This window comes from Bos mutus, chromosome 1, assembly GCF_027580195.1.
Source record: "Bos mutus isolate GX-2022 chromosome 1, NWIPB_WYAK_1.1, whole genome shotgun sequence".
NCBI lineage: Eukaryota > Metazoa > Chordata > Mammalia > Artiodactyla > Bovidae > Bos > Bos mutus.
In genome coordinates this window covers 125,340,503-125,355,797 of record NC_091617.1, presented here as the reverse complement: position 1 = coordinate 125,355,797, position 15,295 = coordinate 125,340,503, and the positions used below count along the sequence as shown (strand labels likewise).

General features: G+C 35.8%; 1 protein-coding gene across 1 annotated transcript in view; it reads right to left on the bottom strand.

The window, feature by feature from the left end:
• Positions 1 to 15,295, bottom strand: part of ATR (ATR serine/threonine kinase) — a 119,644-nt gene that overhangs the window by 60,150 nt on the left and 44,199 nt on the right. The window contains exons 19-23 of the mRNA XM_005888762.2: positions 14,949 to 15,092; positions 12,933 to 13,026; positions 11,813 to 11,938; positions 6,725 to 6,931; positions 1,631 to 1,744 (exon numbers count right to left, since the gene is read on the bottom strand). Coding sequence (XP_005888824.1) covers positions 1,631 to 1,744; positions 6,725 to 6,931; positions 11,813 to 11,938; positions 12,933 to 13,026; positions 14,949 to 15,092 — 685 coding nt within the window. The remainder of the gene's footprint in view (positions 1 to 1,630; positions 1,745 to 6,724; positions 6,932 to 11,812; positions 11,939 to 12,932; positions 13,027 to 14,948; positions 15,093 to 15,295) is intronic.

The following is a 15,295-nucleotide window of genomic DNA, read 5'->3' as shown; positions in this document are numbered from 1 at the left end:
CCCTAGCTATCTCATTCTTCTGCTCTCCTTGATAGCAATACTCTTCAAAAGAATTTCTGTAATTTTTCTAATTCCTCTCCTCCCACATGTTCTTAAAAATACTCTAATGAGGCTTTCTAAACTACACTGAAACTGCTCTTTTCAAGGACAGCAATGATCTCTACATTACTATAGCCAATGGTCAATTCTTAGTCCTGAAATTATTACACCTATAGAATATGGTCAGCATTTAGATCACTCCATACTTCCTGAAGGGGATTCCCTGGTGGCTCAGACAGTAAAGAATCTGCTTGCAATGTGGGAGACCTGGGTCAGATCCCTGGGTCAGAAAGACCCCCAAACTACTCCCATGATGCTAAAGTTTCAGCTTTAGCATCATGGGAGTAGGAAATGGCAACCCACTCCAGTATTCTTGCCTGGAAAATTCCATGGACAGAGGAGCTTGGTGGGCTCCAGTTCATGGGGTTGCAGAGTCCAACATGACTGAGTAACTAACACACACACAGACATACTTTCTGAAACACTTTCTTGTCTTCCAGGACACCATCTTCTCCCACCTTACTGGTAGCTCCTTCTATATTGTCTTACTTTTTCCCTCTTCTCAGTGACTCCTCATTATCCAGGTCTCAGTTACTAGAACCTTTTTACCTATACATACTTCCTCAGAATCATAGTTTTAACGAACTATGAACACCTCCAAATTGTATCTTTAACTCAGGCCTCTAATCATGAATTTCAGACCTGAATATCTAACAAAATAAAAAAATATTTTATTCGAAAAAATATGAAAAGGGGCAAAGAAAATCAAACTGGAAAAGTGTTTGTTACACATATGGAAGACAGGGATAATTTCCACTACATCCAAATAGGTCTTAAAAGGTCAATTAAAAAACTAGATCATTACCAAGGGAAAAATGGGAAAAGATCATTTAGAGAAAATTCACAAAAAAGCAATAAATATATAAAAGATGTTACACTGCTCTTATTATTAAGTATAAATTAATATGAAACAATATCATATCTTAACTGTCACACTGGCAAAGATTAAAAATTTTAATTAAAGGCAGGTTTGTCAAGGGAGTATAAAGTGGTGAAGCTTTTTTGATAATCAAATGTAAACTCTGTATTTGCTTGGAGATTTTAATTTTAAGATATCTATATTATTATATACTCACTCAAATACTCAGAAATTGTATATATTTTTTTAAATAATTTTTTTGTAAAAACAAGATATTGAACAGAACCTACTTATCTTAAAGTTTTTTTAACAAATTACAGTATGTTATATTGAACATAAAGTCACCGAAAAGAATGAATTAGAGCTATATATACTGACATGGAAAATTACACAACATATACAGTTAAACACAAAAGAAAATCAACAAATATGATCTGCTTGCTTGCTGGAGAACACACATGTATTTGTATATAAATAGAAAAAAATGTCAAAGTATGTATAATAATGTTAGAAGGGTGCATTTCTGTACTCTTGAAATTTTTGTCAAGAACTTGTATTACTTTGATAATAAAAATGATAGTTAAAAATTAAGAGTTCCTAAAGTATAGAATTTACAGCTTTCTTAATAGAATTTAATAACATAAAGCCAATAAGGTCTACATACACTCTTACCTGAATGGCATAAGCAGCTGAATCTTGAGCTCGGCTGTTATCTGCATATGCAAGGTAAGCTCTTGTTAGTTCCATCAATAATCCATAGGCAAAGTTTGAATCTTCTACTCCAGTCTCAAAAAAAAAAAAAAAATTATAGGATAATTTGTATACATTTTCTTAAATTTTACTGTGCATACCATGGTGAATTTAACTTAGTTACTTAAGTGAATTTAACTTAGAGAAGGAAAGCTCAGTAAGGATCAAATGAAGTTTGGTACCAAGTCTAAAATATAATCTGTAGCTAAGAAGCCAAATCTAACACTTCTTAAACTATTTTTAAAGTGTTAGACTCATTCAACTTTTACAGTCAGCAATATGCATATTTTGGTTTTTTAATTCTTAAAAAGAAAACTTGTTCTATAGAATTTCCTAAATTACATTCTGTAGAACCTTGGCCACTTGAGAAGCTTCAAAAAATAATTTTAACATGCCCTTCTGTAGGAGATTCATAATGTTCTCCAATATGTTAAAAGTCCTGTTTAATTTTGTTTTACAAGATTTCCCACACTCATTTGACCATGAAAACATTTTTATATACACACTATTAAAACACCTGGGAAATTAGTTTCTCATGGAGATATTGAGCAATTGGGTTTAAATAGTAAACTTTAAATAATCAATTAGATTTTAAGTATTTGTCATAATTATGTTAGAAAGTTTATTTAAAAGAATGCAGCACTCCAGACTAGGCTTCAACTTTATTTTTTTGGCTAAAGGTCTCTGCAATAGTATTAAGGAATAAACTCAGAAATTACCTAAATTATCTAGTTTAGATCAAGTTGCCACTAAGGACAAAACGAGTCGGCAGTGGTCTGCTGCAGGGATGGGGCTCTGGGTCCAGCTGATTTGGGTATAGCATAAGCCCTCTTGGAGGAGGTCACCATTAACCCCATCACAGAGCTACCAGAACTTACACCGGATTGGGATATAGACTCTTAGAGGGCACAACAGAACCTTGTGCACCAGAAACCAGGAGAAAGGAGCAGTCACCCTACAAGAGACTGTCCCGGACTTGGCAGTGGGTGTTCAGGAGTCTCCGGCAGAGGCGTGGGTCAGTGGTGGCATACAGCAGGGTTGGGGGCACTGAGTGTAGCAGTACATGCATGGGATCTTTTGAAGGAGGTCGCTGTTATCTTCATTACCTCCACCATAGTTTGCTGCTAAGTCGCTTCAGTCATGTCCGACTCTGTGCGACCCCATAGACGGCAGCCCACCAGGCTCCCCTGCCCCTGGGATTCTCCAGGCAAGAACACTGGAGTGGGTTGCCATTTCCTCCTCCACCATAGTTTGGAGCCAGGTAAATAGCAGGGAGAGAACACAGCTCCACCCAACAACAGAAAATTGAATTAAAGATTTACTGAGCATGGCCCCGCCCATCAAAACAAGACCCAGTTTCCCCCTCAGTTGGTCTCTACCATCAGGAAGCTTTCATAAGCTTCTTATTCTTCTCCATCAGAGGCCAGACAGCCCGAAAACCACAATCACAGAAAACTAACCAATCTAATCACATGGACCACAGCCTTGTCTAACTCAATGAAACTATGAGCCATGCCACGTAGGGCCACCCAAGACAGACGTGTCATGGTGGACAGTTCTGACAAAATGTGGTCCACTGGAGAAGGGAATGGGAAACCACTTCAGTATTCTTGCCTTGAGAACCCTATGAACAGTATGAAAAGGCAAAAAGATAGGACACTGAAAGATGAACTCCCCAGGTTGGTAGGTGCTCAATATGCTACTGGAGATAAGTGGAGAAAAAAATTCAGAAAGAATGAAGAGATGGAGCCAAAGCAAAAACAACACCCAGTTGTGGATGAGACTGGTGACGGAAGCAAGGTTCGATGCTGTACAGAGCAACACTGCATAGGAACCTAGAATATTAGCTCCACGAGTCAAGGCAAATTGGAAGTGGTCAAACAGGAGATGGCAAGAGAAACTTTGACATTTTAGGAATCAGCAAACTAAAATGGACTAGAATAGGTGAATTTAACTCAGATGACCATCATACCTACTACTGGGGGCAAGAATCCCTTTGAAGAAATGGCGTAGCCCTATAGTCAACAAAAGAGTGAAATGCTGAACTTGGATACAATCTCAAAAACGACAGAATGATCTTGTTCGTTTCTAAGGCAAACCATTCAACATCATGGTAATCCAAGTCTATGCCCCGACCAGTAATGCTGAAGAAGCTGAATGGTTCTATGAAGACCTACAAGACCTTTTAGTACTAACAACCAAAAAAGATGCCCTTTTCATTATAGGGGACTGGAACGCAAAAGTAGGAAGTCAAGAAACACCTGGAGTAGCAGGTAAATTTGGCCTTGGAGTACACAATGAAGCAGGGCAAAGGCTAAAAGAGTTTTGCCAAGAGAATGCATTGGTCATAGCAAACACCTTCTTACAATAACACAAGAGAAGACTCTACACATGGACATCACCAGATGGTCAACACCGAAATCAGACTGATTACATTTTTTGCAGCCAAGTATGGAGAAGCTCTACACAGTCAGCAAAAACAAGACCAAGAGCTGACTGTGGCTCAAATCATGTACTCTTTATTGCGAAATTCAAACTTAAATTGAATAAAGTAGGGAAAACTACTGGACCATTCAGGTATGACCTAAATCAAATCCCTTATGATTATACAGTGGAAGTGAGAAATAGATTTATGGGACTAGATCTGATAGACAGAGTGCCTGATGAACTATGGATGGAGGTTCATGACATTATACAGGAGACATCAATCAAGACCACCTCAAGAAAAAGAAATGCAAAAAAGCAAAATGGCTGTCTGAGGAGGCCTTACAAATAGCTGTGAAAAGAAGGGAAGCAAAAAGCAGAGGAGAAAAGGAAAGATATACCCATTTGAATGCAGAGAATATCAAGGAGAGATAAAAAAAAGCCTTCCTCAGTGATCAGTGCAAAGAAATAGAGGAAAACAATAGAATGAGAAAGACTAGATATCTCTTCAAGAAAAGTAGAGATATCAAGGGAACATTTCATGCAAAGATGGACATAATAAAGGACAGAAATGGTATGGACCTAACAGAAGCAGAAGATATTAAGAAGAGGTGGCAAGAATACACAGAACTATACAAAAAAGATCTTCACGACCCAGATAACTACAATGGTGTGATCACTCACCTAGAGCCAGACATCCTGGAACACGCAGTCAAGCAGGCCTTATGCTATGCTATACTAAGTCACTTCAGTCGTGTCCGACTGTGTGACCCCATAGACGGCAGACCACCAGGCTCCCCCGTCCCTGGGATTCTCCAGGCAAGAACACTGGAGTGGGTTGCCATTTCCTTCTCCAATGCATGAAAGTGAAACATGAAAGTGAAATCGCTCAGTCGTCTCCGACTCTTAGCGACTCCATGGACTGCAGCCTACCAGGTTCCTCCGTCCATGTGATTTTCCAGGCAAGAGAACTGGAGTGGGGTGCCATTGCCTTCTCCACAAGCAGGCCTTAGGAAGCATAATTATGAACAAAGCTAGTGGAGGTGATGGAATTCTAGTTGAGCTATTTCAAATCCTAAAAGATGATGCTGTGAGAGTGCTACAATCAATATGTCAGCAAATTTGGACAACTCAGCAGTGGCCACAGGACTGGAAAAGGTCACTTTTCATTCCAATCCCAAAGAAAGGCAATGCCAAAGAATGAACAAACTACCGCACAATTGCACTCATCTCACACACTAGTAAAGTAATGCTTAAAATTCTCCAAGCCAGACTTCAGCAATATGTGAACCGTGAACTTCCAGATGTTCAAGCTGGTTTTAGAAAAGGCGGAGGAACCAGAGATCAAATTGCCAACATCCGCTGGATCATCGAAAAAGCAAGAGAGTTCCAGAAAAACATCTATTTCTGCTTTATTGACTACTCCAAAGCCTTTGACAGTGTGGATCACAACAAACTGGGAAATTCTGAAAGAGATGGGAATACCAGACCACCTGACCTACCTCTTGAGAAATTTGTATGCAGGTCAGGAAGCAACAGTTAGAACTGGACATGGAACAAAAAACTGGTTCCAAATAGGAAAAGGAGTACATCAAGGCCGTATATTGTCACCCTGCTTATTTAACTTCTATGCAGAGTACATCATGAGAAATACTCGGCTGGAAGAAACACAAGCTGGAATCAAGATTGATGGGAGAAACATCAATAACCTCAGATATGCAGATGACACCACTCTTACGGCAGAAAGCTAAGAAGAACTAAACAGCCTCCTGATGAAAGTGAAAGAGGAGAATGAAAAAGTTGGCTTAAAGCTTAACATTCAGAAAACAAAGATCATGGCATCTGATCGCATCATGTCATGGGAAACAGATAGGGAAACAGTGAGAGGTTTTATTTTTTGGGGTCCCAAAATCACTGCAGATGGTGACTGCAGTCATGAAATTAAAAGAGGCTTGCTCCTTGGAAGCAAAGTTATGACCAACCTAGACAGCATATTAAAAAGCAGAGACATTACTTTGCCAACAAAGGTCCGTCTAGTTAAGGCTATGGTTTTCCAGTAGTCATGTATGGATATGAGAGTTGCACTATAATGAAAGCTGAGTGCCGAAGAATTGATGCTTTTGAACTGTGGTGTTGGAGAAGACTCTTGAGAGTCCCTTGAACTGCAAGGAGATCCAACCAGTCCATCTTAAAGGAAATCAGTTCTGAATATTCTTTGGAAGTACTGATGTTGAAGCTGAAACTTCAATACTTTGGCCACCTGGTGTGAAGAGCTGACTCATTTGAAAAGACCCTGATGCTGGGAAATACTGAAGGCGGGAGGAAAAGGGGATGACAGAGGATTAGATGGTTGGCATCATCGAATCAATGGACATGAATTTGAATAAGCTCCGGGAGTTGGTGATGGACAGGAGGCCTGGCATGATGCAGTCCATGGAGTCGCAGAAGTTGGACACAACTGAGTGACTGAACTGAACTGAAGGATAAACTGAATAGTTTCTTGTAAATGGAAATTCCATTTCTACAGATTTCTTGTAGAAATCCCATTAGGAGAGAGAACTCTTCTTGTCATTCCAAATTATCATAACTTACCACAAATGTAAAATCTTTTCCTTGGGTGTCAGTGGTTGAGAAATCTAGTCGACCTGGATCTATTGCCCCCAGTTCCCCTAAACATTCTCCACAGAGCAACCGAGCTTGAGAGTTTGCATCTTGGCAACCTTTCAAGAGCACTGTCACCAACTGTGAGATAACAGGTTCCACGGTTTCACTATCTGTTGCATATCTGATCAGTTTTTCCTAAAATAAAAGTAGAAAGAAAGTTTATATGTAACTTCTACAAACTAATATACTTTCCTAACTAGAAAGCTTAAAAACATTAAGGAATATCTGATAAATATTGACAAAATTAAACTCTTGTTCTGCAGTCTTCTCACTGAGTTTTTGCTGAGTTCACATAATATAATTCACAATATGTTCTGTAGGATTAGAATCATCCTTATCTCATCTAGAATCTTTAATAATAGTTCACTTAAATTAACATTATAGGTTAATTCAGGCATAAATACTTAAAAGAGATGAACTAGAAAACAATAAACAGCAAAACTAATAAAATTATAGGCATTTTTTACCTTGCTAAAATTAGATAATAAGGAAAAGAACATTTTAGTTGTAAAAGATAAATGCAATTCATACTAAATATATAAATGAGACACTAAAAGAAAGATAATTTTAAAATATACTTATTTAATAAGTTCAGACTTTCCTGGTGGCTCAGACGGTAAAGCGTCTGTCTACAATGCAGGAGACCTGGGTTTGATCCCTGGGTTGGGAAGATTCCCTGGAGAAGGAAATGGCAACCCACTCCAGTACTCTTGCCTAGAAAATCCCATGGACGGAGGAGCCTGGTGCAGGCTACTGTCCATGGGGTCGCAAAGAGTTGGACACAACTGAGTGAAATCATGTACTTAAAAATGTTTTTACTTCTAGGTTACATAAACTGGGTTTGTATTTTCAACAAAAAATATCCAATTCCAAAAGAATTATGTGTTCAATGCATCTATTTAGAAAGTGTTTTTAACGTATGAATCCAATTTTATCCTTTTCCAAATGCCTAACCAGTTGTCAAAAAACAAATCCATGTTTGCTCTAATTATTTGAAATGTTATTTTTATATCATAAATGTCCATATGTGCTTGAGTCTATTTTTGGACTTTCTATTTCTTCCCACCGGTCTGTTTATTCATGTACCAGTATCACACTTTTATAATAATTATAGAGGCTATAGGGTATACTACATAGAATATATTAATGTTTGGGAGGGCTACTGAACACTCATAGTTGCTTTTTTTCCCCCTAGATTTTTCCTACCTATTTTTACATGTTTGTTCTTCTGTCTGAACATTAGTATGAAGTTTCTAGCTAAAAAAAAAAACTTGGCATCTTTGGGATGGCATTAACTTTATATATTATACTAGGGAGAACTAAAATCTTCATAATATTGAGCCAAGTAAGGGGTGTTTCTGTTTAAATCAATTATATTTTTGTGTCTATCAGTAGTGTTTCAAAGTTTTCCTTACTGATTTATACATTTCTTGTTACGCTTATTCCTAAGTATATTATCTCTTTCTGTTACTACTACAAATTGGGTTTTCCAACAAGTCTTCTACCTGGTTACTGCTAGTTATATGAAGATTATGATTTTTATATTCTCTTTACTGAATCTGTTTGTGTCTGAATTAGTTTATTGATAGTTTCTATAGTTTTTCAAGTATATTACATATCATCTGTAAATAGGCCTATTATAATGTCTTTTCCAAATCTTATGCCTCTGATGGTTTTCTCTAATCTAAGTTCATTGGCCAATACTTCCAACTGAATATTAAATTGCAGTGGAGATAATGAGCAAGTGGAGATGAGTTTTAGTGGGAAGGTGTCTTATCTCCACATGAAGCATGCATGTGTGTGTGCACGTGTATGTAGTATACATATACACATGTATGTATATGTATACATTTATGATTTATCAAAGTATTATCCATCGATTTCTATTTTCTTGAGTGCTTTTATCTGAAATGGATGTTATAGTTTGTCAAAGGCTATTTCAGCATTTATGAAAATAACGGTATTATATTTTCTGTTTAATTCTATTATTAGTTCCCTCATCATTTTCCCCAAGTCTCTGAGCCCCAGGCAACCACTAATCTGTCTCCTATCTCTAGGAGTTTAGTTCCTCAGAAGTATATACATTCATAATGTATCTTCTTTGTAAGTTCTGTATCTTCTCTTGTATCTTTGTGAATTACAGCGTTTAGCACTATAAAGTGCCCTCTTTTTGTCACATTTGATACTTTTTGGTTTTTATTCTACTTTGTCTAGTGGCAGAATCAGAATTCCTGCTTTCTTATTTCAATTAATCTGTCATAAATTTGCTCCTTCCTTTACTTTTAGCCTTTCTAAATAATTTATTTTATATGTATGTATTACAGAATTGTTCTCTGCTTTGTAAAACAATTTGTAATTTTTTTTCTGTTAAAGTCTTTTCACATTTATTAATATGATTGATATGTTGGGCCTCAATTCTATCAGCTTTTTAAAATTATAATCAGATCAGAATCAGATCAGTCGCTCCGTCGTACTATATATATTATAATCAGTTCCTAAGAGTTAATTTCTTTTGGTACAGAATAAAACTTACACTTTTTGTTCTACAGGTATCCTTTATATAAATAGGCTTCCCTGGTGGCTCAGATGGTAAAGAACCAGCCTGCAATACAGGAGACCCAGGTTTAATCCCTGGGTCAGGAAGATCACTCGGAGAAGGCAATGGCAATCCACTCCAGTATTCTTGCCTGGAGAATCCCATGCCTTTTAAAATGATAATACTGCATGTATTATAACTAGCTCCTAAAATTTAATTTCTTTTGGTACAGAAGAAAATGTATACTTTTGTTCTAGAGTTATCCTTTATATAGAGGTATCCTTTATATAAATAAAAAGGTTCTAGAGGTATCCTTTATATTAATAAAAAGTATCTTTATATAATCTTCTTTAACCAGTTTGCCAGTTTTAAATAGTATATTTTGACTCCCAGTTATTGCCTACACAATAAGGACTAAGCTCATTTTACTCATATCTTAGTCTCTTCTTCTCTCATTTTAAAAAAATGCATTCTTTCTATCTTATTAAAATCTATAGCATTTACATAGAATTCTCCTGAAGTTGTCCCCACTGTTGTTAAATATATAACTAGTAACCATCAGTTCTTTTGACAAAGTCTCCCCAGTCATTACTTCATTGAATGAAGCCATTCTCTAGCGTATCTCTTAGGAAGGGCTTGCTTGTGAAACTTGTATTTCTTCAGTTCTTATATGTTAAAACTCTGTTTATTATCCATGATATTCTAAGGAGAGCTTGCCTTATTCTTTATGTCCTTTACATTTTTTAAAATGCTGCTATCCTCTAGGTCTATTCTGTATATTACTGTTGAGAATAATGATACTAATTTTCTTTTCTTGCCCTTTTAAGTGATTTTTTAAGAATATTTTTTTACCTGTAGGTCCTGAAGATTTCTTATTATTAAAGTCTAAGATAAGTCTCAGAGTTGACTATGCTGGGGTCAATTTTTACAGGTACACAATGGGTCCTTTCAATATACAGACTTAGGTCTTTCATTTAGAGAAAAATTACTTGGATTATAGCTTTAAATATTAGAACCATTGTTTTATTTTCCTTCTTTACAAACTTCATTTTAATGTGAAATCTTTGCCGAGTTTCCATTTCACCTGTTTCTTTGATCCTCTGTACTCCTTTCTCTAATCTCATTTTTGTTCTCTTGATTATTCTCCTGCCTTTCTTCAATGCTCCTTCCTAAAGTTTTAGTCATATATATTCCTCCTGTATGCTTATAATTTAACCTTCATTTCTTCAATTTCTTTCTTCAGTTCAGTCACCTCTTGTTTCATACCTTGCTTTTTTGTCCATTTCTCTTTTTAAATTCTTCATTCAATTCCTCTTTTTTTGGGGAGGGGGGCATGCCAGATAGCTTGTGATATCTTAGATGATGTTATCTGCTTGCCACAGTTGGAAAAGAGATCATTTTTCTTGTTTGTCCTAGATGTTTTGGGGCAGTGTGCTGATTATATTTTCTACTGATAATGCAGATTTACAGATAGGAGAGCGTAATATCTACACTCAAAGAGATTCAAGAGATGCTACCATGTGGTAGCATCATGTCCACATTGGCTGCTTCCCACTTTGGGTTTACAAGCTTACTGACCCAGAAGAATGTACTTGCTACCATCATGTATATCATTTATCCTAAGAAAATGCTTCTTTCTATCATGAAAACAAATACAACCCAGTTTGCAATCCACTAACTCCTCTGAGGGTCTTAGGCTCTCACATCTTATCATATGAGTTCTTGATATGCAAAAATGAAAACTTCATTAACAATTTTTTTCCATTTTATAGATTTATAGTGATATGGTATTTTAAATACCAATTCTCACCTTCACCAAAGTTCGGGATAACCTATATTATGTTTACAAGGAAAAGAATAAAGTTTACTGGCCTCATAAAAACTTAAAATTTAGCTTTATTAAAACTAACAGAATTAATTCCATCAAAATGAAAAATGGCAAAATTATTGAAATTTTACATGAAAGATATCTACAGAAAATTACATGAGAAGACTCATATAAACTGCATACATCCTTCCTTAGGAAGATGCAATAACCTAAAATATAACTGCCAAATCATGATCCTTCAAAAAAAACAAGAAAAAAATATGCAAACCTCTTCAGCCTTAAAGGGCATCTCATGAATTTACTGATTTTATTGTTAAAATAAAAATCACTTTTTTTCATTGAACCTACTGAATCTCAAGCAAATATGCCTATCGTCATCTTTTCTTGAAATCCACCCTTTCTTTCCTGTAGCTCTTTAATTATATCTTAGGCTTCCCTGGTGGCTTAACCTGTAAAGAATCTGCCTGCAATGCAGGAGACTTGGGCTTGATCCTGGGGTAGGGAAGATTCTCTGGAGAAGGCAAAGGGTACCCACTCCAGTATTCTTGGGATTCTGGAGAATCCCAAGGACAGAGAAGCCTGGTGGGCTACAGTCCATGGGATTGCAAAGAGTTGGATACAACTGAGCAACTGACACTTTCACTTTTCATACCTGATTTTTATACAAGGTTTCCTTCAAGCTCGTAAGAGCATGAATACGGACATCTACATTTTCATGCTGAATTGCTTTCATGGATAGCTGAAGAGTTGTCTGAAGATCAGTACTCTCAGAGGTCTCCTATAAAAAGACCACAGAGAGATACACCTTATCAGTTAATCACATCAGGAACCATTTCAGTAGGACTGGATTTCCTACACCATTACCATCAAAGTAGTTAAACGGTACCTCAATTGAATGCAGTTTTAAAGAGTAATTTCTATCTCTTCTTTTGTATAGCATATAAATTTTCAGTAATTCTCAAAGGAAGGGATTTTCTTCCAAAATTTTTAGTTTTAGAGAAAAATTTTATATCAACTAAATAATAATTTACTTATCCAAAATAAATCCTTCTTGGTAAGAAATACAAGTTTCCCTTAATTTAAAAAGGGCTACATAAAAGCCTTGAAAAAGGTCTACAGATTATGCAGATAACTCACTCCTTATTTTGACTACTTACTTTCTTATGACTGATGATTTACCCAGTAAAAAAGCTTATAAAGTCTTCAGAATCAATCTTGGGATCTGTAGTAAATACATTTTCTACTCTGACCCATGCTCAGGTATCCCACTTTCTGCCCTAAATTAAAATCACCAACAATCTTTTTTAAATTTCAGAGAGTTCACTGAATTTCCAGATGTTGGAATGACAGATGATTCTCCTTCTAAAGCTCAGAATTAGTCAGACCTGACATATCTATACCATGGTTTATAGCACAAAGTAATTGGAATCTTCCCACAGCATTTTTTTTCCTTTACTCAGAGTATGCAGCTATGGTCACTTCTTTTAGGAACTGTAAGTAAGAACATATTGATCTGGGTAGGGATGGCACAAAAACTGTATCCTTTGCTCTCTGTTCTATCTAATTCTATGTTACATCTTTGATCCAGATGCTAAAACTTCCTTCTAAAAATCAGACTCAAGATAGGATTATACAGTCATCATAAATTAGGCATCACAATATGACTATAATATCCCCAGACATCATTCTAAAGAATCTCTATTCAGTGTTTTAGCACTTGGAAATAATTTTGTATGAACGATCTCCTAAACCATACATAAAAAATTGAATACCTTTCTATATTCCTGTAGAACCGCTTTTATCTTTTTTAATTCTTGATGATCAGGTAAAAAATATATTTCATGAAGAAAATCTTGCACAGCATCCCTAACAATCAGTTGAAAGAAAAAGAATTATTTACCAAATATGAACACTAAAAAAAAAAAAAAACATACAAAGCAGTGGTTGAAACTAAGGCCAACTTAATTCACACTTAAAAGTGCTAGCTGATTGTTGACATGTCTAGGATGCTCAGTCAATACTGGCAAATAATCAAATCTGAGAAAATCACCCGGTAGCAGTCTGCCCATGTAGAGTCACTTCAGCTTCAATTTGAGCTAGGTGTGTGATTTGTTTTAAAAATTAGAATGTGGCAGAGGAGATGCTGAACTGACTTTGGGCGTAAGTGTTAAAAAGGTCTGGCAGCTCCTGGTTTTGTTCTCATGAGAGTCCTGAGTCACCATGTAAGAAGTCTGGTCACCATCAGGGACAAGCAACATGGAGAGAGTAAGAAGCTCTGAGACTAAATGGAAAGAGGGAGAAGTCCAGTCAAGTCTACCTACTGGCTGACTGCAATGACCACTGGTAAGAACAGCCAAGGAACTGACCAGCTGAACCCAGCCCAGACTGCAAAACTATGAGTACTAGGTTTTGAAGTGGTTTATAATGCAGCAATAGAAACTCAACCCCAAAATACAAATTCTCACAAAGATATATTAGAGAAAAATACATAAGTAATTCTTACTGGAGGTTACAATTTTTAACATGCTTCAAATATAAAGCCCTAATATTTCTAGGTCCAAATAAAAGGGTTTCTAAATTCTATCTTTACTAACTCATGCAACACACAGGTATTAAGTAACTCCTATGTGCTACTATTTCCTAGAAACTGGGGATGTAACAACCAAGAAAACTTCAATAATTCCTTCACTCAGAGAGCTTAAAGTCTTCTCTCTAGTAGAGTGAAAGAGAATTGTTTCATTATATGAAAAGGTAGAGAAATGATTCCTCTATAATAAACAGCACAGATAAACTATTTGTATAACAATCCAAAAGGTATTTGAAAAGTGATCTAGATCAGTGATAATGTTGTTCTACTATGTTCAGAATACCAAAAATAAAAGTATTTTAATTGGAAAAAACTCCATTAACTTTTTATTCTTTATTTACTCCTTGATTGGATAGTTCCTGAAAATGACTAATGGAATTGCAATAGCATATGGATAAGTAAGTAAATAGTACTTAAATTCTAATTTTTCAGAAGCAAAGGAACGCTGATATACAACAGTATGTACAAAAATGAAAAACAAAAACAAAAACAGGTGTACAGAAAAACATTCCAAACTAAAAAGCAGCGTGAGAGAAAAATAAAAATGGAAAGGAATAATACATATTCTTGCATTAGCAATGTGGATTGACTACAGCCTGGTATCTGCTTTGAAAAATCTTGGCAAAGAATTTTAAAAAATAAGATGTGGCCAGATTTTAGAAAGCTTTAAATATCCAGATAAACAATTTGGAATTCAGAAATGGAGAATCACAGAATGTCTCCCCATGCTGGAATGATAAAGATAGAGATGCTTTAAAACATGAACAATATGAAGAAACATAATAAAAACTTAAAGGAAGGGAGGCTTGTTAAAGGGTTATTGCAATGAATAAGGGTTTAAAATAAGGCAAGCTGTAGAAACTATGTGATTAGCCCTCCTAACCTTTTTCATGCATTCAACTGTCTGCCTTTTAACTGTGAGAAGAAAGGTAAATTGAGCCTCACCTCTTTCAAAACTGATGAAAAATAATTTTGAGCTATTGATCTAAGTTTAAAATATAATTACAATAAAAGCCATGTCACAACTGAAAGCCATGTCATATCAGTTTGATATGTATTGACTTTAAACATGTCAATTACTTCTATTTATTAATGGACTCTAAATTAAAAAGAATGTGAACAGTTTACCCACAGTAATCCTAATACCTTGATACAAAAATGCAGTAATAAAAAGCTGCTATCTCTATTTCATTTACAATACCTGTTTTCAATTATGAGGTAGTGAAATATAGCTGCAGTTTCTTTAGGCTGGATATGTATGAGTGGTAACAAAGCTACTATTACATGACTGAGAAGGGAACCTAGATAAGCATGATCCAGGCAACGAACAAAGCAGTCCCAAGCTCTATGAGGAAAAAAAAAAAAGTTAAAAGTCACATCAGTTAATTATTAGCTGAACAAACAATGATAAATGCAAACAATAAGAATATAAGGCACCTGTAAAAATGTAATAAGGATCAGTCAGTATACTCAAATCAAGTGACCTCTATAATACACTAAGTCAAAAAAAGCAAGATGAAAAACAAAGCTTATAATATGCTACCTTTT